Source organism: Leopardus geoffroyi, chromosome C2 (assembly GCF_018350155.1).
Source record: "Leopardus geoffroyi isolate Oge1 chromosome C2, O.geoffroyi_Oge1_pat1.0, whole genome shotgun sequence".
NCBI lineage: Eukaryota > Metazoa > Chordata > Mammalia > Carnivora > Felidae > Leopardus > Leopardus geoffroyi.
In genome coordinates, this window is record NC_059333.1 from 55,854,631 (window position 1) to 55,879,591 (window position 24,961).

The window sequence follows — 24,961 nt, forward strand, 5'->3', positions numbered from 1 at the left end:
CAGACAGACCAGAGGAGATTCGATTATGTTTGCCAGCTTTTCTGCCACGTGGTCTGGGAATACAGTGCCTCTGTATCCGTGTCCCCATGGAACTTCTTATTTTTGCATCTTTGTGCTATTCTTTGTGGCTAAGAAACTTGCAAGATATGACTCCACCTAAGGCGAAGAGTCAGTGAATGAGTTTTGCTGGTGTATTAAATAGCTTACAAAAGAAAATCTCCACCCCAGCAACAAAACAGTATCTACACATTCAATCAGGTAGACATGATAAGCCTCTCCTTGATGTTTTCTGTAGCAGTGCTAGGTAGAGGCTTTGTAATGGAGTTATCCCTTCCTCCCAAAATAAACCCTACATTTTATGTGATTCTTTGTCTGTTCTTTGGGAGGATTATATTTATTTCTTTTTCTGCTAGGAATGTATTAGCTTTGTCTTCCTTTAAAACCAAAAAATATCCTTTATCCAACCTTTCTTCTCTGTTTTGAGAAGAAGGATAAATAAGTTCACAGTTTGCTCATACATCAAAGTCCTATCAGTATATTTCCTATATGCTTGAAAATTATGGCACATTTTTCACATTTTCACATGAAGAATGTATCCAAAAATGCTATTATGGAGTTTAAGTCATGTGCTGTTTTTTCTTGTTATGTATTGCATATGGAAGAGTAAACACTATAAAGGGGAAAACATAAAAGCAAATGTTTGCTTACATCCTCTCAACCATGAACCTGACCGCAAGTTGTCTATATCTGAATCATAGAACGGATTATGAAAACTCACCCAGTTCTTCTCACACAGAATCTTGCAAATGCAACTGCTTCATAGCAACATAAAAACTGCTTTTTATTTGACTAAATATCACTGAGATAATTGGGTAGCTTTTAAATCATGTCATTTATTTTTATTAAAAACATTTTTTTAAGTTTGTTTTGAGAGAGAGAGAGACAGAGGGGACAGAAAGAGAGGGAGGGGAGAGGGAGAGAGAGAGAGAGAGAGAGAGAGAATCCCAAGCAGGCCCCACACTGTCAGCACAGAGCCAGATGTGGGGCTCAGACTCATGAACTGTGAGACCATGACCTGAGCCAAAATCAAGAGTTGGTCACTTAACTGACTGAGCCACCCAGGCACCCCTATTTTTAACTAAACTTATAAGCCTTCATGACACAGCAAACTCTATTCAGGAGCCTGAGCTTGCTGACCTTTCTCCTTAGCTCCAACCTCTAAACTTTTGATTACCACTCCCCTATTTATTTTTTTTAATGTTTATTCATTTTTGAGAGAGAGAGAGAGAGTGTGTGAGGAGGGGAGGGGCAGAGAGAGAGGGAGACACAGGATCTGAAGCAGGCCCCAGGCTCTGAGCTGTCAGCACAGAGCCCAACTTGGGGCTTGAACTCACACAACGTGAGATCATGACCTGAGCCGAAGTCAGATGCTTAACCAACTGACCACCCAGATGCCCCTACCACTCCCCTATTTAAAGAAATCATATACTACCATACTTCTTATAGTAAGGATGTAAAACTAAAACCACACAAGTACAGATCTCCAGCTCCGGATTACACATTTAAATTCTAAGAGGAGTGGAGAAGGTGGTGTCCTTGACCTTTTTAAGGACCATTTCTGGGTGCTTCTTCAATATGATTGGTCTTGATGCATCATGTCCTTTACCCACTACTTACTTTTTTCCCCACATTGTTTTAATTTCCTTTCCTTCCGTGTAAGGATCACATCGTTATATTGTATCCTTCATATAGTGGCTTCTGTTTTCTTTTTCCCACAAATCTTTTTGGTCCAAACCTAGTTTTCCTTTTCTCTACTGATAATCCATCCAACATTTTCTTTCCATAGAGCTATCCTTTCACACATCACTTTAGTATAGTTTCCAGGTACCAACATTCATACTCCAAGCACCTCCAACTGGAAAATCCACATTATCTTTTAAAAATATTAGTCTGGGAGCTCCTGGGTGGCTCAGTCAGTTAAGCATCTGACTTCAGCTGGGTCATGACCTCAGGAGTTGTGAGTTTGAGCCCTACGTTGGGCTCTCTGCTGTCAGCTTGGATCTTCTGTCTCCCTCTCTCTGTCCCTCCTCTCCTCTCTCTCTCTCTCTCAAAAATAAAAATAAAAAATAAAAATAAAAAACATTTAAAACTATTAGTCTGTGTGGGGTAACCTTTGACCCCATGCCTATTTCTTATTCTATTTAAGTAATGTCACTCTTTATTTTTGCCTTCAAATTCTTTGTTTATTTTTAATTTTTTCTTTCAATTTAACACTTACTTGATGACAATCCTCTTGCCAGAAGTGAGATTCGGTCATTTCACTACAAATCAAGCTTTACTTGCAATTAAAATTGCATTTTAATTATACCAAGTTGTTTTCAGCTAATCCAGTTAATGAAGAGATTGAATTCAAATCAGCACAGTCAAGTTGTGGCTTATTATATGATTGGATTTAGAATGTATAATATTGAAAATCAACTGTCATTTTCGAAAATGTTTTTAACAAAAATTATTTCATTTATCTTCTACATCTACTCACATGCTGTTGGCATTATTATCTCTACTTTATGGATAAAGAGAATCACAGGTATTTTGTTGTTTTTTTTTTTAATGAAGAGTGGTTTGGTTTTTTGTTTTGTTTTTTTTTTTTTTTTTTTTTTATTTTGAGAGAGAGAATGACAGAGCATGAGTGGGGTAGGGGCAGACAGAGAGGGAGAGAGAATTCCAAACAGGATCTGTGATGACACAACACAAAGCCCGACATGGAGCTTGAACTCATGAACTGTGAGATGACGACCTGAGATGAGATCAAGAGTCGGATGTTCAACCGACTGAGCCATGCAGGTGCCCCGAGAATCAGAGTTTTTTTTTTTTTTTTTTTTTTTTAATTTTTTTTTTTCCAACGTTTATTTATTTTTGGGACAGAGAGAGACAGAGCATGAACAGGGGAGGGGCAGAGAGAGAAGGAGACACAGAATCGGAAACAGGCTCCAGGCTCTGAGCCATCAGCCCAGAGCCTGACGCGGGGCTCGAACTCACGGACCGCGAGATCGTGACCTGGCTGAAGTCGGACGCTTAACCGACTGCGCCACCCAGGTGCCCCGAGAATCAGAGTTTTAAAAGTGATTTGCATGTTGGCACATGGCAAATGCACTGAAGAACTGCTACCCATATCCACTCTTCTGATTTCTCACCTTGAACTTTTCTATGTTACATCAGGCTACCATTTGACTAAATTCTTGTATATGCATTTTAATTCCAGGCAAATATGAACAATAATTAACGACCTGGGTACAAACATTTCTGTCATTTAAAAAGAACTCAACACATATTTTGTATTTTCCAGTTTTCAATATTCTCGTCTATACTAGCTAATTTTTCTTATGTTTATTGATATTATTTATGTTTCTGAAGCTTTCCGATCTTGTGTTTCCATTAACTTGTGGCTCTGTGCAACAGTAGACTTCTCTAGCCTCCCTCAACATCCATCTGTGTTCATGTTCACAAGACTAATCTGAAGGTAGTCGAAATGACTGTATCTTTTATATGCAGGTCATGTTAGGGCATTGCCTGTGGGCTAGAAGAGGAGGCTTTCAGATATATCCTAAGTGGATCACACTAATCATTTTTGGCCCCATAGATGCTACATATACATGCTCTGCAAAACTTCCTACATTTGGTCCTTCACAGAATTCTTCCAAACACACTGACATGTGACAGGTCCATTTCATCCCCCAACGTGATGATTTTAATAATTTGTCCCAATAATGTTTCTCTAACAGTTAATGACCTCTCTGAAGAATAACTTAGCTTTGTCACACATAAATCTAACTAAAAATAATCTACCTAGTTGTTTGGTGACTTACTCAGTCATTTGAAAATATTTTTGCCAGTTCCCTACCAATACGGTGTTTTTTTTGTATGTTAAAACTGAAAGATCACCCTTTGGTCACTATTTTCTCTGTGATATTGCCAGACACTCAGATAATGATGGGCTTCATTTTTATAGAAATAGCTTTCACAAGATTTTTCTATTTAATGCCAGGTTGAATAACATACAGTCAAAATCTACCACATATCACAGTATTTGCTATATCCATTCAATTAAACATCTAAGAAAATTTACTGATGAACAGATAATACAGACTTCTTCATAATATTAATCTTAATTATTAAAACTGTGTCCTAATTTTCCCTTAATTTCTCTCAATAATTCTTTATGAGTCTATTGCTTTTCACCAAAAAAATTCTTAAAACTATTTTTTTTCCAGTTTAAACATACATATTTAATTTGAAGTAAGAATACTTCCTTTTATTTGCATTTGAGCCACCATCTTCAAGGTTTAACAGTGGGTTCCTTTTGGAAACTTGGCACATAATTTTTTCATGGTTTTTATAAGCCTACATCAGATCTCTGGTCAGTATTGTCACTGCAGACCAGTATACTGTTTTTCTTAAAAACCCACTCTACTGTTTTGGTTACTTTTAGACTGTGTTCCCAACTTTTTACAGTTCTCTTCTCCTTAAATCTTCATCTGCCCTTACTTGCATTTGCCCATGTGGATGACATAGAATCACATCCAGAGCAACTTCCTGAACATAATTTTTATGTTCCTGTTCATGTGACAAGAAGTGTTAACAGACACTTCAGAAATAAATACATAAGTCTTCTAGGATTTGTTTTGTTTCATATTTTTTTGTTTGTTTTTGGTAGGGAAGAAAAGCTCATTCAAATCACCAAGGGCAAAGAGGGAAATATGATAGAAGGAGGCAGAGCTGTTTCATGGAATGTGAAGACAGAAGGGACAGTGTGCCCTACCTACCTTGGATTGCCCACCGGAAAGGCAGGGGTAGAGGTCCCCATGTTCATCACTTGGTGTTCCCCTGCATAAAATGGCCACACATGAAGGCTCTATATCACTTCCAGACTGTGTTGTGTTTCCACCTCAAATTTCCAAGAGAGAAGAATGGCCCAAATGAGATAAGATCATTATATCTGGTAGTGGTGGCCAACTGTCTTGATTTAAGATATTAACTGATACTGAGGACAATGAGGCTAAGCTCCCCTCACAATATTCTCAAGAAGATTTAACAAATGTATGTCAACTTCTTTAATTTGTCTATTTTTAATATCTTTCAGGTAAAATGTACAGATGCACTGAAGACTACATTCCTAGGTATGTAGAAAATAAGTTCCATATTATGATTCCCAACTAATAAGGGGAAGTAATAAATGTTATATTGCTTTTAGGTTTGGCTTGGGGTTGTCACATTTGGGTAAAAATAAAATGAAAAGTGAGTTTTAATTATTTTTACTCCTATCTGAAGATGAAGAACTATACTGTTATTATTTTCCCTAGTTACTCATCCTGAGTCAATAACAAAGCTGGTTAAGGGACGAAGTGAGACTCTAACCTGGTATCTACAGAATTCTTGTCAATTTCAAAAGGCTATATCCTAGATTATGATTCAAATCAGATTGTAAGAATTCAGTCTGATTATATATAGAATTGTGTGGCCCTTAAGAAACCAGGGTGGAAAAGGAATCTAGCAATACCTAATAAAATTTAAGATATACAGGGGTGCCTAGGTGGTTCAGTTTAAGCATCCCACTTTGGCTCAGGTCATGATCTCATGGTCCATGAGTTTGAGCCCTGCATCAGACTCTGGGCTGACAGCTCAGATTCTTTGCCTCCCTCTCTCTGCCCCTTACCCGCTCACACTCTGTCTCTTTCTCTCAAAAATGAATAAATGTTTTAAAAAATTAAAAAAAGATACACATACATACACAAATACATGAAGATACTTCGTGGTGTGCTCCTTTTAAAAGTAATGTCAATCAATAGGGAACTGTGATAAATCAACCCTAAAATTATATATGGTTATAGATATAACTTATTCTCTTTAACACCTGTTGAATTAGTTGCAGGGAAATTTGTATGATTTTTCCTTATAAAAAAAAGTTTATGGTATAAACAATAGTAAAGAATTTTCATTTTCTTGCACAGTATATTCTGGCCCAACTGCATTATTAGATTGGAAATTTCTCCTTTAGGTTAAAAAAAAAATCTAAATATAGAGAATTTCCTAGAGGACTCTTCAAGACCTTTCTGAAATACTAGACTGAAAGGCAGAAAGGTCTTTCACAAACACAGAGCTTTCTCACTGGGTAGGATAAGATTATAAGCTTTTTGTTAGCCTTTAAAAAGACCTTTTTAAAATTTTTCTCCATGTGGAAATATCTCTGGCAGATTCAGGATCTAAGCTGCAGGCAGATTCACACAAAGAAGAAAATCTTTATTTTTACAGTTTAACATTGGTTCTATAACATGAGATAATTTTCAATTCATTATCTCATATCAAGATTGATTTGCTGATTTGCTTACAACAAACAACATGACAAAGAAAATCCTATATAACCACGTAGAAGTTAATCTCTTAGAAGATTTATATGATAATTATCATTTGAGAGGTAATTAAGATGCAATGTGATAGAACATCTAGTGATTTGATCATTCTTCTAAAGACTGGGTAGGTTCTCTCGGATCAGGACGCTAAGAGTCAGAAGGGAAAATTGGTAAAATACCCATCTCAAAGTAAGTAGGCCCTTACCTATAGGGCAAATGTGAAAAAGAGGCTGGTTCTTTTATAACACTTACTCATTCATACATTGAACAAATATTGGTTCAACAAATAGGAATTGTGGTAGACAAGAGATGTAAAGATGCAAAGATGTAGATCCTTCCCTCATGGATTTAATCTGTTATCTATTGTAACAAGTCTCAATTTAAGCATAATTTGAATATGTGATGCAGATTTTATCTATGAAAAGTGGGCGGCATGTTAATTCACAAGTTTATGTCTGTACTTCACAGCTTGTCTATTTCTGATTATGTAGTCTGGGAGCCAAAATCACCACTGTAGGAAGGGCATGGAGGCTCCAGGAAAAACAAAATATGTGAAATTATCTCTAGCCATTAAAACTTCAGCATGAAAACAGCAAGTGGAAATAAAAGCTATCTTTCTTAGGTAGAAGTGAAATTAGTGACGCCTCCTCAGTTCTTAGATGGTTTGAGGCTAGGGCTCCCCCACTGCACCCTCTTTCCACCCCTACCCAACAGTGGTTTGGGTGGGAAGCCATGCTAGAAGGGAAAGAACTTTGCTTCTCTGATCTTGTCTTCCTGCTTCCCCAAATCCCTGCCCTTCCTGCACTAGTAGGTCAAAAATGTGATCACTTTAAAGACAATGTAGCATCTATATTTAACAGAAAGTCATATACACACATCCTGGCATTTACCTCTGGTCCACTTTATTTTTCCTTTAAAATAGAATTCTACACAATTCTGGTCTTTTGATCTGTGTTAGAAGTATTATGCAGTGGGTATATCATGGATTTGAGATCTAGACAATTCTGGATTTGAATCAAACTCTTGTAATTACTAGGTTTGTAGTCTTAGGAAAATGAGCATTGGTGAACTTCAGCTGTATCATCTGAAAAATACAGATTATAATATAATGCTTTCCATACAAAGCAGAGTTGATTTAAAAACAAAGGTACTGCTTTATCAGATGAAAATTAAGGTCTAAGAAAATTCCTGCCCGTTTACGGTATATTTACCCTCTAATTTCAGAAATCAGTTCAGGTTTATGACTACTTTAAACACATCATGACTCCTTAGTTTCAGAGTCTGTTGCAAAAAACTTAGGACAGATTCTCAGCAGCTTTTTGCACGGTCTGCTTCTAGGTGACACTGAAACATGATTTAATGACAAAACAGGTCTCATCTCAGCCATTCTTCCATCTTAAGATGACTTCTTGGATTTCTGGGGCTCTGCAGGCTCCATTCACTTCCCCTCTTTACTAAATACACTAACCTAGGGCCCAGGACCAGACTTCTGGTTTTAGCTGTCCTCATCCATTCTCAAGAGGGAGGATCCTTGTGACAAGAGAACTTCTGAGTAGCCTTCCCAGACATCAAAGTGGATAGGGAGTTGAGGCCCTCACCGTGATCACTGCCACACTTGTAACCAAAATAGCTCCACATTTTCCAGCCTTCTGTTTTTTAGTTTTAATGTACAAATAACTGTAAGCCATGCTCTAACCCTTCTTAAGAATTTCTTCCTAAGAATTCTTGAGGGGCGCCTGGGTGGCTCAGTCCATTAAGCACCCAACTCTTGGTTTCAGCTCAGTTCCTGATCGCACAATTTCGTGAGTTTGAGCCCCACATTGGGCTCTGCACTGGCAGCAGGAAGCCTGCGTGGAATTCTCTCTCTCCCTCTCTCTTTGCCCCTCCCCTACTCATGCGGTCTCTATCTCTCTTTCCAAAGAAATAAATAAACTTAATAAAAAAAAAAATCCTTGAGAAGTACAGATAGGTTTCAAAAGTCTTATTCTTTATTAATTTTTTAAATATTTTTATTTACTTTTGAGAGAGAGACAGAGAGACAGAGTGTGACCAGGGGAGGGGCAGAGAGAGAGAGGGAGACACAGAATCTGATGCAGGCTCCAGGCTCTGAACTGTCAGCACAGAGCCCGACGTGGGGCTCTAACTCACAAGCTGTGACCTGAGCTGAAGTCGGACGCTCAACCAACTGAGCCACCCAGCACCCCCCCCCCCAAAAATCAAATCTTATTCTTGATTGTCCTTTTGTCACACTTAGCTCTGTGTCACTGCTCTAGGTGTCTTCCCCCATATCTTTAGAATTCTTCATGCTGGCAGATCTTTCTATTGTCCATTCCCCAAAAACGTGGTGAAAGATCCTTCTTTTCAAGTGCTCCAAAGCACTGGCAATACAAGTGCTGTATCTTTAATAGGCTACAAAGAATGGATATTTTAGAAGAAAATTGGAACACTGAGCAAGAGAATAAAAATTTAGTATTAGATATCACTGCTCTGAGAATCCATTGACCATCCCCTTCACAGGGAATACCACTGGATTCACTTCTTAGTCTCTAACTGTACAAAGCCACTGCTAAGGTTTATACTCTTCCCCAGGACCAGGGGTCTATGATTGGTTCTCTCACCCCAAGTTCAAGACAGCTACAGTCATGGCACAGTCCCTGGCAAAGAAAGTAAAAATTCAGTAAGCATGTACTCAGGACCCATCCCTGCAGCAACTTTCCCTTTTTCCTCCTGTATCATTGCTTCTTCTTTTTGTATTATTCCCTTCAATGTATAAAGAGTATTGTCTCATTCAAAAAAAAGGAAAGAAAAGAAAACAAGAAAAGCTTCCTTGATACTAGATACTTGATACTAGATTGCTACATCCTCATTGCTCTGCACTTTTTATGGCAAAACATGAAAGTTCCATCTATGTTTTGTCTGCATTTTCTGGCTTCTCCTCCTCTTCTCTTCTTTCCTGAACCTACTCTATTCAATTTTCTGCCCTCAGTAATCTACCAACTCAGCTTTTGTCAAGGTCACCAGTGAAATCCACATGGCCAAATGTTAGTGTCATTGTATGCAGTCCATCCGTAGCATTTGATACATCGATGCTCTCTACTTCTTGAGACACTTACTTCTCTAGGCTCTGGGTGCCCCCCCCCCCCACCTCCATCTTTGATTTTCCTTCTTACCAGCGGCTCCTTCTCCTCTGCTGATTCCTGAACCTTTGACATCAGAGTGTTCAGGGCTAATCTCATGAAACTCTTCTCTATCTATACTCATTCCATAAAGTAGTTTTATCTCCTCTTATGGCTTTAAAAAACGTTACACACTAATGGAGCCTAACATATATATCTGACAATTTGAAGAAATGCCTACTAAGCAAATCAAGGTAACACTTACCAAAATTCCTGATAGACCCCTAAGCTTGCTCTTTTCACAACCTCACAACTTTCTGGCCCCTTAAAATAGCTTTATTTAGTTTTATAGAAATATCTTCCATTTTTATTTGGATGTTGGAACCCTACATTCATATCATAGAATTTCAGAGCTGAAAAGAAAAATAGTGATTAAATAGTTTAATAAACTTGTTTTATAAATAATGAAATTGAAACTTAGAGAATTTATGTCCAAAGTCACTCAGATGGAAGTACTGATTTTTTTAAAAACTGAATTTACTTATTTAATCTACTTAGATAATAAAGTATTCAACCACTTTTCTAAAAGGACTTGTTCACAATAAAATAATGATGAAATTAAAACTTTAAAAATAGGGAATATAGAAAATATATGCTAAAGTAGAAATTTGGCCCCCAGTAAAAGATATAATTAACATTATTTTAGATGTTGGAGTGTCAGTAAATGTGCTTATTGGTCAGAGGACCATTTCAGACATGTTCAGAACAATGGACTAGCCTCTAGGATATGACTTTATTTATTAATCTATTTTTAATAGTAGTTGATCTTCTACATAAAACACTGCCAAATATTTGTGCTTAGAGTTTATTAGATATTTTCAATATGCTGGAGCTATTTGGCATTGCCAAGTAAAAATATATTTTTTAATTTGTTGGTTAGGCAACTGTTCCTTTGTAATAGTTTATTTCGGATGATTAATCATTTGAGACCTGCCTGTAGACATAGGGCACTGCATTATAAATCACATCTTATTTTCATTCATAGGGAATGAAATGATATTCATTTTTCGGACATGATTTATCATTTGCAGGTTGTATCTCCTATCTATGTAAGCTAGGAAAATGGATGGATTGTCTTATTAAAAATTCTTCACCTTTTGCTATTATATTCTCTGCATAGCCAGAGAAAAACCATGAACAGGGACTACTCCATATCCCAATATTAAGCTGTATTGAATTACTGATGGAAAGAAAGGTTACAGATGAGTTCCTTTGTTATCAGATAAGAGAAAAACATGCCAGCATCTGGACTTTTCAAACCATTTCATACAGGTATCATTTGATTTTTTTTTTAGGACACCTACTTACTATTTACATATACTGTGCCTTCTTTCAGAAGCATAGGGAGTAATATAGGTGTTATGCCTTGAGATCAGTTAAGTGTTCTTTTTTCTTTTCATGCAGTTCCCTCCAGCTCATGATGATATGTAATCTCAAAGTTAAAGCAGTTGCTACTATTTTATGAAATGCCACTCTCACTGCCTGATATGTTCCTCTGTTCCCAGCCTGCCATTGTGAAAGGTGGTCACCAGGGCCATTGTCACTGTCTGGTGACAATGGTAAGATGTCTACTCTAATCCTAAAAGGATTACTCAGATGAAGCTGTAAGGAAATTTAATCAAACATCAAGAGCAAATAATATTTAGGGCTTTTGGACCAGACTTGCATTACAATCCTAGCACTGCGAGTTACTATCCTTGTCTTTGGCCACTTTAACTCTAGGAGTTGCAAATTCCTTGTATGCACAGTGGGGATTTAAAAAGAAAAAGCATCTCAGAATTGTTCTGAGGGTTGAATGAGCACCGGCATAAAGAAAAGCTTTCAGAATTGGTACTTATTGCTGGCATTACACATAAGGCTAGGGAAAATAATGTTAATCTAGCTGATTCTCAGACTTCCCGTCTGTAAAGTGGGAAATAATATTTCTGCAGAATTTCCCTAGAACTTTGGTATAATGTATATAAAACATTTAGCACAACATCTGGATAGAATAGGTGATCAATCATTTTGCTACATCTTCCAACCTGACTCTACAATATTTCTTCGGCCTTTTATTTCCTAAGCATCACTGTCAATTAGTATTTAGAACACACAGTTTCAGCAGATGATTCAGAGTAACAGTCTGGGGACGTAAACAGGCAGTACAATGTATAATTAAGACCATAGATAACCTAGGTTCTAGTCACAGCTCTGACACTGACTAGTCTTCTCACCTTCACATTATAGGACTTCTTTGTGCCTCAAGTTCCTTATCTATTAAATGGGAATGCTATAGTGCCTATCTGGTCAGATTGTTTTGAGAATGGAATAAATGAATAAATGAACTTGCAGCTCCAGTAACATTTGACAACCATTAAGTGCTAAATAAGTATTTGCTGTTATTATCTGAACAGTCCAAACAAACCCTGTTCAAATGAACACACACACAGGCACGCAAGGCACACATGTGCTCTTGCATCATAAATATATCTACCTTGGTTGGCTGAGGTTAAACAAGAACATATAATCATATATTGAATTTAGCTGAGAAACCAGTTAAGAACTGTGTATAAAGTGGATTCTAATAAGATAAATTATTTTTCATTATTATAGGGAGGATGAGTATTATATTGAAGACACACCAATTTATGGTAACTTAGATGATGTGGTCCCAGGTAAGTTTTATGTTTCCAGAAATTATATTTATCTACAAATTAATATCCCTCCCCTTACTCCCACAGCATTTTGAGGTGGCTTATTTTTGGTTGCAATCACATTTAAACTTCCCAAATGGCAACCATAAATTCAACAATATTTAGCATTTTATTTAGTATATATTTCCAAAGCTACATATTGTAAATTGTGTTGAAATACTCAGTGTAAGTCAACATCCTGTTTTTCTATATTCTCTTTGTTTTACTCTAGAAAAAATGTGAATACAGGAAGACCCTATTACTATGAATTTTGACACACACAATTCTATGAAATAAAGCTATTTCTAGAACAGAAAATAGCTCAGGGAAACAGTGCTTGGCACTGTCTACAAAAGAAAATCTACGCTGAATAATCTGGAACAATGAACACGTACTCTGGTTTCCTGTATTTTATCTGCTCAGGTTAAGTAGAGAATCTAGGGCTATGTTGAGGGCAAATGGGGAAAGAAAAGAGCTACATCACCACTGAGTGGGTTATATTTTTTTGTTCTTAGGTAACAAGTACTTTTCAATTCCCAGCTTCCCGTATTCCTTGAAACATCCCAACCACTCCAAAACAAAATGCCACTAAACTCCTTAAAACAGATAACAATGATCTGATCCCAGAGCTCTGATTAGAGAAGCCATAAGGGTAAATGCTAGTATTTAACGCCATCCTGGCCCTACAAGTCCTTCACTTAATTCATGATAGGAAAGTTAGGGGTTAACAGAGATTTCCAGGAATGGACTAAACTCTCTGAATCTCTGTGTATCAAAACACCATGCAATTCTCCTAAAGTTAGGAATGTGAGACTATTAAAGGCTTCAAAATATTATTTAATCTTTGTCTTTCCCTTCTTTGTAAAATGTCTTCTAGTCTCTATACTCTGAGAAATCAAAACTACTTTTTAGGACTATCCTATAATTTGCCCTCCTGTTTCACCTTGCAGAATCGTGGTACCCACCTATAATATCTGAGGTTTCAATTCTTACGTACTCTGGTGGTGCAAAGCCCACCATATCTGCAATTTCTGTATCTAAGGGAACACAGGTGCCACCCCACAGGCTCTGATTTAGTAGGGCCAGAATATGGTTTAGGAATTTGCTAGTTGACAAATCTCCGGGTGATTGTCATGCATGTTTTCCATGGACCATTCTTTGAGAAACATCACTCCTCTGTGTTGCTTTTCAGAAATGGTTGAATGATTATAAGATAACTTGCATTATATTAGTAAATGTATCTTTCTTTCTGTGGGATCAAAGTGGTGCAATCCACATTTCTGTCAGGTGACAGGCCATCCTACAAGTCACTCTTTCTCTCTTTCTTTTCCCTTTCATATAGGCCTATCTGGGGGGAAAGAAAGGGATGGATAATTTATTATGCATGTCCCTACAGGATGAAATGAGCACAGGTCTGCTGGCTGTTGCACAAAAACTCTAAGTACTTAGGACCAGCATTTCATAGTTCCATACCCTCAAAACAGCCTGGCTGAACTGTCACCGATATATGGGACAAAAGTCATAATCTAAACATTCTTTTTCAAAAATAGGACATAGATTTCGAAGGGGCACATGCACCCCAACGTTTATAGCAGCACTATCAACAATAGCCAAAGTAAGGAAAGAGCCCAAATGTCCATCAATGGATGAATGGATAAAGACGTGGTGTATGTATATATACAGTGGAGTATTACTCGGCAATCAAAAAGAATGAAATCTTGCCGTTTGCAACTACGTGGATGGAACTGGAGGGTATTATGCTAAGTGAAATTAGTCAGAGAAAGACAAATATCATATGACTGCACTCATATGAAGACTTTAAGATACAAAACAGATGAGCATAAGGGAAGCAAGAATAATATAAAAACATGGAGAGGGACAAAAACATAAGAGACTCTTAAATATGGAGAACAAACGGGGTTACTAGAGGGGTTGTGGGAGGGGGGATGGGCTAAGGGGCATTAAGGAATCTACTCCTGAAATCATTGTTGCACTAGATGCTAACTAACTTGGATATAAATTAAAAAAATAAATTAAAGGGGTGCCTGGGTGGCTCAGTTGGTTAAGCGTCCAACTCTTGGTTTCGGCTCAGGTCATGATCTCATGGTTCATGGGTTCAAGCCCCACATCAGGCTCTGTGCTGACAGCATGGAGCCTGCCTGGGATTCTGTCTCCCTCTCTCTCTGCCCCTCCCCTGCTCGCTCTCTCTCTCTCTCTCTCAAAAAAATAAACATTTTTTAAAAAGTTGAAAAAAATAAATTAAATAAGAATTTAAAAAAACATAAAAAATAGGACATAGGTTTTAAAATTATTCTGAGTATGGGGTGCCTGGGTGGCTCAGTCCATTAAGCATCCGACTTTGACTCAGGTCATAATTTCACAGCTCCTGAGTTTGAGCCTCGCATCATGCTCTGCACTGACAGTGTAGTGCCTGCTTGAGATCCTCTCTCTCCCTTCCTCTCTGCCCCACCACTCCAAAATAAATAAACTTAAAAAAATAAAAAATAAGTAAAACGCCTTTAAGTAAAACTTCTCACTTATGGAAAGAATTGCCAAATTTCAATCATCAGTGCATGTGCACTATACTGTGCCACCACCGTGCACCATTTGCAATCATGGCTAAATAGAACACTTGGGATCTCTAACATCTAAATGGTAGTTTAAGTTGAGCCTGCCATGTCCTGCAATGGCATAAATTAATATGATCTAGTCTTTATCCTAAGTGACCTTCTTTTGTCTTATTGGTAATGCTGCAGGGCAAAAGACTTCTCCACATTCTGAAGCATAAAACGGTTTGTGCTTCCTTATTTTTCTGCATCTCCAAAAAATGACAAATCAAATGACTCTTGGGGGTTTCACATTTACAGCTATATGATGTTTGGGTTGTGTATTTTTATTGGCACCAGCATTTTTCATTTTTCCACTGTAAATCATCATCTTTTCAACTCATCAGAACCAGTGGATGAAAATTGTTATGAACAAATGAAAGCACGACCTGAGAGATCTGCAAATGAACTACAAAAAGCCACTGCACCTGCACAGGTGAGCTTTGTTTTCTGTATTATAGATCAAGCTCAGCCTAGATCACAGCACAGCTACATGTTTCAAGAACACAAAAGTAGCACATGCTGATTCACACCTGAAGCAGCCTGAGATTTTACAGGCTGAATCAACGTCAAATTCTGGGACCTGAGCTCTAAAGGGAACCTCAAAAGCAAAGCAAACAGTGCTCAGAACCATACTTGAAAAGTCAGAATTGTGTACCATTACAAAGGCAATAGATTGAAAGGAAAAGTGGTTCTCTTCTTAGTCAATGAAGCTTTTTCTTTCAGATTGAAAAAAAATTATGTGCATCACAAAGATAAATACAAAAGTTGGCACATATATAATGCTCAAAAGACCCAGATGTCAGGAATTTATGGGGGCAAGGGGAGGAGAGGTGGGGATAGGGAGAAAGAGGCGGGAGGACGGAGGGAGAGAGAAAGAGAGAGGGCTTTACTTAAAAGATAAATGAGCTGGATATAAAAGACCATACTTCTATTTTATAAGGCAAATGAGTGTAAATTTTAGTATATTTTCTATGGTCGTGGGCTAATGGCAAGAGATTTTCACATAGCTTGTATAGGGTTAGGCAGGACAAAGTGTAAGCAGGAACATATGAAAACCCAAGAAGAAATGGATAGTTTTCCCTTTTGTACCACAATCAGTTCAACCTCCTCAGACATAGCACTGACTTCATCAAAAGCCATTCACAATTCTTAGTCTACATGCTGTTGACATGTCATAAATTTCAGTTAAAAGAGTTCTTTTTCCTCCTAGATTTTGTCTCTTCAATTTTATGCTCTCTTGCTACTCTCTAGAAATTGTCATAGGCCCAGCACTTCCAATGCAGCTATTATGTGTCAGACCTTATCATATGTGCTTTACATGCATTATCTTCTTGGAGTCTTATGAGGGAAGCAGCATTATTTCTCCCATTTGACAGAGGCTTGAGAAGGATGAAAAACATGTTCTAAAGTGCTCAGATACTACACACAAAGAGGATCTAAACTTAGTCCTGCATAACAGAATGTATTCTCCTCCCTAAGATGGGTCATATCTTGTAAACCTCCCATTAATACAGAGTTTTTCTCTTTTTCCTCTTATGAATTAGTTAAGAAATCAGAATTCTTGGAGTTTTTAAGAAACCAAGATGTGGTAAGGTTTAAGCAAAATGTGAAATCATCTTCTGATGCAAAACCTGTTATCCGATGCTAAATTAAGGGTAAATTTTTTTTTTAATAAAAGGTAGGAAGAAGTGCATATTGGGGTGCCTGGGTGGCTCAATTGGTTAAGCACCTGACTCTTGATTTTGGCTCAGGTCACGATCTCACAGTTGTGAGTTCGAGCCCCAAGTCAGGCGCTACGCTGACGGTGCAGAGCCTGCTTGGGATTCTCTCTCTCCCTCTCTCTCTGCCCCTCCCCAGCTCATGCTTTCTGTCTCACTCAAAATAAATTTAAAAAGTTTAAAAAATTTAATAAGTTTAAAAAAAAACTTCATGTTATAATAGGATCTGCTAAATCCATAATAAAAAGAAAATCTCTCAAAGGTTAAAATATAACCACACCATCATAAAGGTAGAGATTCAAAGCACCATAACTATAAAAGAACTAAAAATTATTTTTTAAGTGTATTTATTTTGGGGGAGAGAGAATGTGTGTGTACATGAGCAGGGGAGGGGCAGAGAGAGGGATAGGGAGAATCCCAAACAGGCTCCCCTCTGTCAGCATGGAGCCTGATGTGAAGCCTGATCCCATTAAATGGGAGATCATGACCTGAGGCAGGATCAAGAGTCAGCTGCTCAACTGACAGAGCCACCCAGGTGCCCCCAAAGAACAGAAAATTCTTAATAAAAGTTGCTATTTAGTACATATGAATTGTGCCACATCTGGCTTTTACTCAAGTAGAAATTGTGGCAAGTTTAAAATGCCTTTAACAGTCTGCTATTTTGTAAATGATATATTTAAAGACAGTTCTAAAGAGGTTAGCCTTTATTCTATTATGCCCTTCTCATAAACTTGGTTTCACAAATTAAATATAATTTCTTTATATTTGTTCAATTCTATTTTATTAGAATGATCATTATCATCAAAACCATTACCCAATTTGCTACTACAATACTTACTTTGTTAACTTTGGTCAATTACAAAAGCATAAGGAGCCTACAATATTATGCAGAAGGCATTACGGATAAAGCGTCTGTCGGAAAAAGAAACAAGCTCCTCGCCCTTTAAAATGATGTATACAGTTCAGAGGTTGTAATTTTAATACCCAAGTCTACCATTAACTAGGAAGAGATCATCAGGAAACCTAATAGTAAAAAGAGTCCACACAGTTCCCATATCCTAAAACACATTGAGGACCACAGTGTGAGCTTGCTCCTCTTCTCTTCATGTCACAGTTTCCCACTGATGTTGCCTTTCCCTCCGACGTCAGAAGTATCTCCTTTCCTTTCCAAAGCCAATACCTTATTTATGCTCATGACCATTTCTCCTTTCAAGATCTTGCATCTTCAATTATTTAATTTGTCTCCATTTTCCATTTTTTCTTTAAAGGATCATTACTATTTACCTACTAATATGCACAAATCATCCCAATATTTAAAAACAAAACAAACCAACAAAATTTGCCATCAACCTGTGTTTCTCCATAATCCCTAAACTGATTCTTACTCTCCTCTGCTGTGTCTATAGATACACATTCTTTTACTCCTGGCTATACAATTCCCACCCATCCGCTCATCTGAAACCACACTCTGGAAGTCAAGTGAATCATTTTTAATTTTTTTAAAGTTTATTTATTTACTTAGAGACAGAGAGCACAAGTGGGGGAGGAACAGAGAAAGAGGGAGACAGAATCCCAAGAAGGCTCCACCTTGTCAACACAGAGCCCAATGTGGGGCTCAAACTCACAAACTCATGAACCGCGCTATTATGACCTGAACCGAAATCAAGAGTCAGACGCTTAACCAACTGAGCCAACCAGGCACCCCCAGAAGTGACTCTTCACGTACAATCTGTGATCCTTTCTTGGGACTCCCATTTTCTGAATTCTTTAGTGCTTGATAAAGTTGACCAACTGTTGACCGGACATACATTATTTGGAATGCTTTCAATTAAAAGTACAGAAACCAAATTCAAATTACTTTAGCATAAAAGGGAAATTACTGCCTCATGTAACTGGGAGATGTAGGGTGTATTTTGTTTTTGAGATGACTGAATATGAAGACTCTCTCCATTTCTCTTCCCTGCTTCTCTTGGTTAATGACTTCCTTCTCTTCTATTACCAGTGGACTCTTCCATGGACTGGGCAAGCCATGGGGAGATCCAGATTTTCTTCCTCCCAGTCTCAAGGAAAAAAACACATTTTCTGTTCCTACATCTGTACATAAATCCCAAAGATGCCATATAATTAGCTCTGCTTAAATCACATGTCCATTCTTGGACCAACTTCTGTTGCCAACTTCTATTCTGTGGTATGATTGGTTCCAGCCTGGGTCACATGCTTAGTCTTGCACTAGGAGTGGGGTACAGCACTGTAATTGACAGCCTCTCTCGGACCAGACAGAGGAAAAGAGTTTCCCAAAGGACAATGGGGAATTTATCAAAGAAAAATGATAGAACAAAGTGCTGGACAGACAAAAAAGATATCCATCCCTTTGTATCACTGAGTGCCTTCTAGTTATTTTTGAACATCACTGATGTCTCCTTCTCTGTTTGGGCAAAGGCAAAGGAAGTAGAAGTACAAGGTGTGCGCAGAAAGCAGTAAATTGTTCACTTTCCCTGGAATACACTTTTGGGGAGGGGGCACGTAGTGAGAATCAAAATAAAAAGGTGAAGTACAAACATGGAAGACCTTGAATGTCAGAATATGAAATTCAGATTTTATAGGCTAAAATTTTGGAGACAGAATGGGAAAAATATGAAAGTTGCACCTGAAGAAGACACTCTGAAGATAGCACACAGGCTAACTGGCAAAGGGAAGAGACTAGAACCAGGATACCAGTGAGGCAGTCATTGCAATTTACCAGGAATTACTATTTTAGGAATAAAAAGTCAAAGATACTAGAGAGGTTGCAAAGAGAACCATGTCTTCCGCCTGGTAACAAAGATAAAACATGTAATTCTTAGCATGAAAATGGGTGCAACAGGGACATGCTTACCAATACATTCAAAGGTCTGTTAATCTGAGTGTCGCTTCCTTACTCCATGCTCCATGAATTGATATAATTTTGGCCTACTCTTAAAGGTGAATCCTTAATACAGAAATTTGTGGTTTATTCAATGGCTGTCCTACAGTTTTAGCCTACAACTTCGAATAACTATAATCTCCCAACTTATCTTTGGACAATGATTATAGCTTCCATATATATTATCTCTATTCCTAACCCTGTGAGATAGGTACTCTCAATTTATAAGCAAGAAAATTGAGGCTCAAATAGTTTTTTAAAATTGCCCAAAGTCTCATGATCAGTATGTTATAGAGCAGGGATTCAAGCCTAGGCTTTCCAACACCAAATTCAAGGTTTTGCCTTCAGCCTGTTTGTTCCCCCAAGTTTCTGCAGTCTTCTGTCCTTCTTATTCTAGTATTGACCGAGGTCTAGGCCAGAGAGGACCTCTTGGATGCAAATGAATACTCCAAGGACAACTTAAAATGAGCTCAAAGGGAATCTGGGGAAAGGCAGGCAAAGAGGAAATAAAAGGGCGAAGTTGGAAAATGTAATTCTTGCCAGATGCCACTCACATAAATGGATACTCTTATCTTTATACTTCTGAATCTTTATACTCCTGAATCTCAAAAGTAGAAAAATTGGGGACTTTTATGGGTACCGTCAAATGACCAGTTATTAAACATGTGTAAAGTACATTTTGAGATTCATTAAATTCCTTCCTATCATGCTTGTTCCCGGTTTAACAAATTAGAGTACTGTCACTTGGTAAAAGCAACACAGGGCAAGAGCTACATAAGGTAAAGGCAGGGGGAGATGCACATAAAGGTCCATCTAAAATGTTCATATCTATTTTGTATATAAGAAAGAAAGAAAAATATACATACAAAAATCTCATCTCAAAAGTCTTGAGGCTTGAGTTGACTATTGTTTTTTGTTTTCATCCTAACTGCCAAATTTGGCAAAACAAGGTAGCCAGAGCCCAGAACACAAGCTGCTTGTTTTTCATAGACCTTAGAAATCCCCAGAAGTCATCAAAATTAAAGAATGAGCTAACGATAAAAAATTAACATGCCTTTCTTTTTAGACAACCGAGGAAGCACAGGTATTCTATTCCTTTGTGGATCACAACTCTGAGGGGAAGCGCAGGAAGCCCAAGAAACAGAATACCGATCTGTCACACAAGGACGAAGAAACCCAGTTATGTGCTGCAGATGCCATCCTTTCTAACACCACTTCAGTAGACAACTTCCCATTTGAGAGCCAGGAAGTAGAGGAAAATGTTCATGATGACCCCATCAGACTATTTGGATTGATTCGTGCAAAGAGAGAACCTATAAACTCGCTGGACTATGATATAGCTCAGTAATCTGGCTCTTACTGGAAATGTTAAAGAAAATAACATGATTTGGGAGGGTGACAATCTAAATCATTTGCTAGTGGGATGGTGGCTTACCTCTTATCCACAGCTTATGTTCATGCACACCAAATGTAGTGCCATGAAAATTAGTTATTTGAATTGGCTTAACAAATGCCTAAGTAGTAAAATGTAAAACAAAATCAAGTTCGCCAACTGAGCCTAATAACAAAGTCACAATTTCACCAACAATGCTTAATACTCAGTGAAACAAAATTAAAAAAAAAATTTTTAAGCATAAGTATATTCTAGAACATGTTGAAAGAAAAGTAAAAGTCACTTTTTAAAAGGCATTTTTACTGTCTCATCAATATGAAATACCCCTTAATTGAAAGAAATTTCTGATTGAAAGCCATGGGACATCAAATATATTCCTAATAGAAGTAGAAGAATCTTCTTAAAAAGTATTTTCCCCAGAGGAACTACCTTTATTACTTTTAAAAATTATTATAAATTTAATGCATGTCCCTTATAACAATAAACAACTATAACAAAGAATTTAGATACTTCACTAGCCAGAGATAATCACTATGAGCAACTTTCTATATCCCCTTCTAGAAATTTTTCTGGACATGCCAATGTGCATACATCCATTGTTTTGTTCTTTCTTTTATACCAAAAAAGGGAGTGATTATTTTATACACATTATTTAAACTTTTTTCACTTAATATATTGGGGGTTTATTTTTCTTGTTTTTTTAAACTGTACCTAAATACAGTTACATATTATAATTTTAATGCCTGCATAGCAATTCACTGATGACATTAGAATTTATTTAAATAATTTGAAAGTGTATTCAGCTATTTTCCGAGTTCTGTTTTTCATTTTTACATATAATTATTGTAATGAGAATGCATCTCCACACGTGTTTAAGTACTTATCTGACTTCGTCTTGAGGCTACATGCCTAGGAAAGGAATTGCTGCTCTAAAAGGTATGCATAGTGAGTCTCCATAGAACATACTTCTAAAAGGTCAAGAGTTTGTTCAAAGTATGTGTCCAATTTAAATTCCTGTAAGGCCCTCCAAAAAGTTATTTAAAAAACTTTCTGTTATCTTTCTCCATTTGGAATAGGAGTTTAACTGGGTTTCAAATCATCACTGACCAAGAAAAGTGTACATGTGAGCTGTCAGTCCTGCCCTCTGACCAGAGCTTCATGGATTTTATTCATTCTTTCTTCAATTCTATTGGGCTCCTACTGGTGTATAGGTACCAAGTTAGACATTGGTGTACAATGAGAGAAACAGAGTCCCTGCCTCCATGGAACTTACAGACGAGTAGGAAAGATGAGTATCAGCTTAACAAAGTATAGCTACTAGTAAAAAACAAATATTATTAAGAAAATAGAAGAATGAGAAATAATAATAGAGAGAGAGAATCTCTGAAGAGAACGTTTTAATTCTGAGAACTGAACAATGAGGAGCCGCCAATGTAAAGAGAGAGGAAGGAAGAGCATGTTGTATAAGAATTCTATCCATATTTGGAAGTAACAGCTTCTGTCAATAACTATTCCTATTATGAACTGGTAAAAAACTAAATGTCAATGCCAAAGTAAAATATTTGAAGTTGTCCATAATGCCATAAAAAATCCAAAAAATATTAGTGTCTAAGGACAAAAGAAAAAAGAATCAGGTTTCTGACTTTAGAGAACCACAGAAACATAGGAAATAATAATTAACAATGATATATTGACTTTAAATTTAATTTTCAAATTAAAATAAAATCTTTGTTATTGTATATGTTTATGTTACATTTCTGTACATTGCGTGGTTCAGTAAAAATAAAGTTTGATTGTATTTTGGCAGTTAGTTTTTCCTACATCATTCACCTACATTATTCACTTAACCCCTAAACATATTTGAATTTTTTGCCTCTAGGTTATATCATTTGAATTCCACTCTATTTGGAGTTTTATGCATCAAATATACTTGATGGCTGATAATTTGGAAGGTTTTTAGCTATGAATTCAAATTCCCTAATAGATAAAAGATTATTCAAGTTTATCTATTTCCTGTTGAGTGAATGTGGTAATTTGTGTCTTTTGAGGAATGTGTCCCTCTCATCTAAGTTGTTAAATTTACGGCATAAAGTTGATCAAAATATTCCCATATTATCCTTTTAATATCTTAAATCTAGTGATTTAACCTCTCTTTGATAGTAGGAATTTGCTTCTTTTTTTCCTCTTATCTCTCCAGTTAGAGATTTATCAATTTTATTGATTTCCTCAAAGAACCAGTTACTGTTGACATAATTTTCCCATTGTTTTTATATTTTGTGTTTCATTGGTTGGTCCTCTGATCTGTATTATATTATTTCTTCGGTTTATTGGGTTTCATTTGTTCTTTTTTTAGCTTTTCAAGGTGGAAGCTGAGCTCAGTAATGAGACTTTCTTCTTGTCTAGAATAGGCATTTAGTTTCATAAATTTCCCATAAATTTTGATATATTGTGTTTTTATTTTTACTTATTTCAAATATTTCTACTTTCCCTTTGATTTCTTCTGTGATCCATAGGTTATTTAGAAGTGTGTTATTTAGTTTCCAAGTATTTGAAGAGTTTCCAGATCTCTTTCTTATTGATTTCTAATTTAACTCCATCGTAGTAAGAAAACATATGACTTGAATCCTTTTAAGTTTATTGAGCTTTTCTTTAATGCTCAGAATATACTCTATCTTGGTAAATGATGATATACACTTGAAAAGAGTGCATAGTCTATTTTTGTTGGATAGAATGTTCTCTAAATGCCAATTAGATTAATTTGGTTGATAGAGCTTTTCAAGCTTTCTATGTCCTCTATATTTAAAATTCATTTTTATAGGCAGCATGTAGTTTGTTTGGTTTTTTAATCCAATCTGAAAATCTCTGCCATTTAATTGGGGTATTTAGACCATTCTCATTTAATGCAGTTATTGGTATGGTTAGGTTCAAAGCAACAGTCTTGATTATCTGTTTTCTATTTGTCTCATCTATTCTTCATTGATCTTTTTCCTCTTTTTGTGACTTCTTCTATATTACAGTTGACATTTAAACAATACAGGGGTTAGGAATATGACCTCCTCAATAGTAAAAAAAAAAAAAAACCCACATATAACTTTTGGCCCCCTTCCAAAAACTTAACTACTAATAGCCTCCTGTTGACCAAAAGCCTTACCAATAAACATAAACAGTTGATTAACACATTACTTTGTATGTTATATGTATTATATACTGTATTCTTATGACAAAGTACATATGGAAAAGAAAATATTATTAAGAAAATCACAAGTAAAAGAAAATACATTTACGGGACTATACTGTATTTATATTTTTTTAAAAATCTGCATATAAACAAACCATGTAGTTCAAACCCATGTTGTTCAAGAGCCAACTATACATTTGTATATTTTATGACTCTTTTTTATCTTTATTGTTGGATTAGTAGTTACAAGTGTGCTGTGTTATTTTAGTGGTTGCTTAGAGTTTATAATAAACATCTTTAACCTATCACAGTCTACACTTAAATGATATACTACTACTTTGGTATAGTATAAGAACCTTAAAACCGTGTACTTCCATTTCTGCCCTTCTGGCTTTTGTGCTCTGGGTTTTATTTATTTTACACATTGTTATTAATTTTTCCTTTAATAAGGAATTCTCCTTGCTATGTCCTTTAATAAAGTCAATTCTTATTTTCAGAGATTTAGGTAGCAATAATAAGCGTCTTCATGTTTATCTCTGTAGTTAATATTTCCAGAACACTTCAATACTTTTGTAGAGCCAGGCTTCTATCTAATACCATCATTCTTGAGCTAAAAGGACTTTCTTAAACTTTTCTTTTTCTTTTTTCTTTTTTTTTTTTTTTTTTAGAACAGGTCTGCTGGTGATGAATTCCTCCAGCTTTTATGTATCAGAAAAAGTCTCTTTTTGCCTTCATTTTTGAGAGCTATTTTCTCTGGGTAAAAAACTTTAAGGTTTAGTTGGCTATGTATTTCTCTCAGTAATTTAAAGATACTGCTTTACTATTTTCTCAGTTACATTGTTTCCAAAGAAATAATCTAGTGTCATATTTGTCTTGGTCCCTGTGTTATTTGTTAATTTCCTCTGA

General features: G+C 36.5%; 1 protein-coding gene across 2 annotated transcripts in view; it reads left to right on the top strand.

Annotated features, from left to right (window-relative positions):
* The window catches only part of LOC123610839 (T-cell receptor-associated transmembrane adapter 1), a 40,978-nt gene extending 16,989 nt beyond the window's left edge, over positions 1-23,989 (top strand). For both annotated transcript variants that reach the window (XM_045501938.1, XM_045501937.1), the window contains 4 exons: positions 5,141-5,177; positions 12,176-12,237; positions 15,209-15,297; positions 20,551-23,989. In XM_045501938.1, the coding sequence (XP_045357894.1) occupies positions 5,141-5,177; positions 12,176-12,237; positions 15,209-15,297; positions 20,551-20,832 (470 nt within the window). In that variant the 3' untranslated portion in view covers positions 20,833-23,989. The remainder of the gene's footprint in view (positions 1-5,140; positions 5,178-12,175; positions 12,238-15,208; positions 15,298-20,550) is intronic.
* The last annotated feature ends 972 nt before the right edge of the window (positions 23,990-24,961 follow it).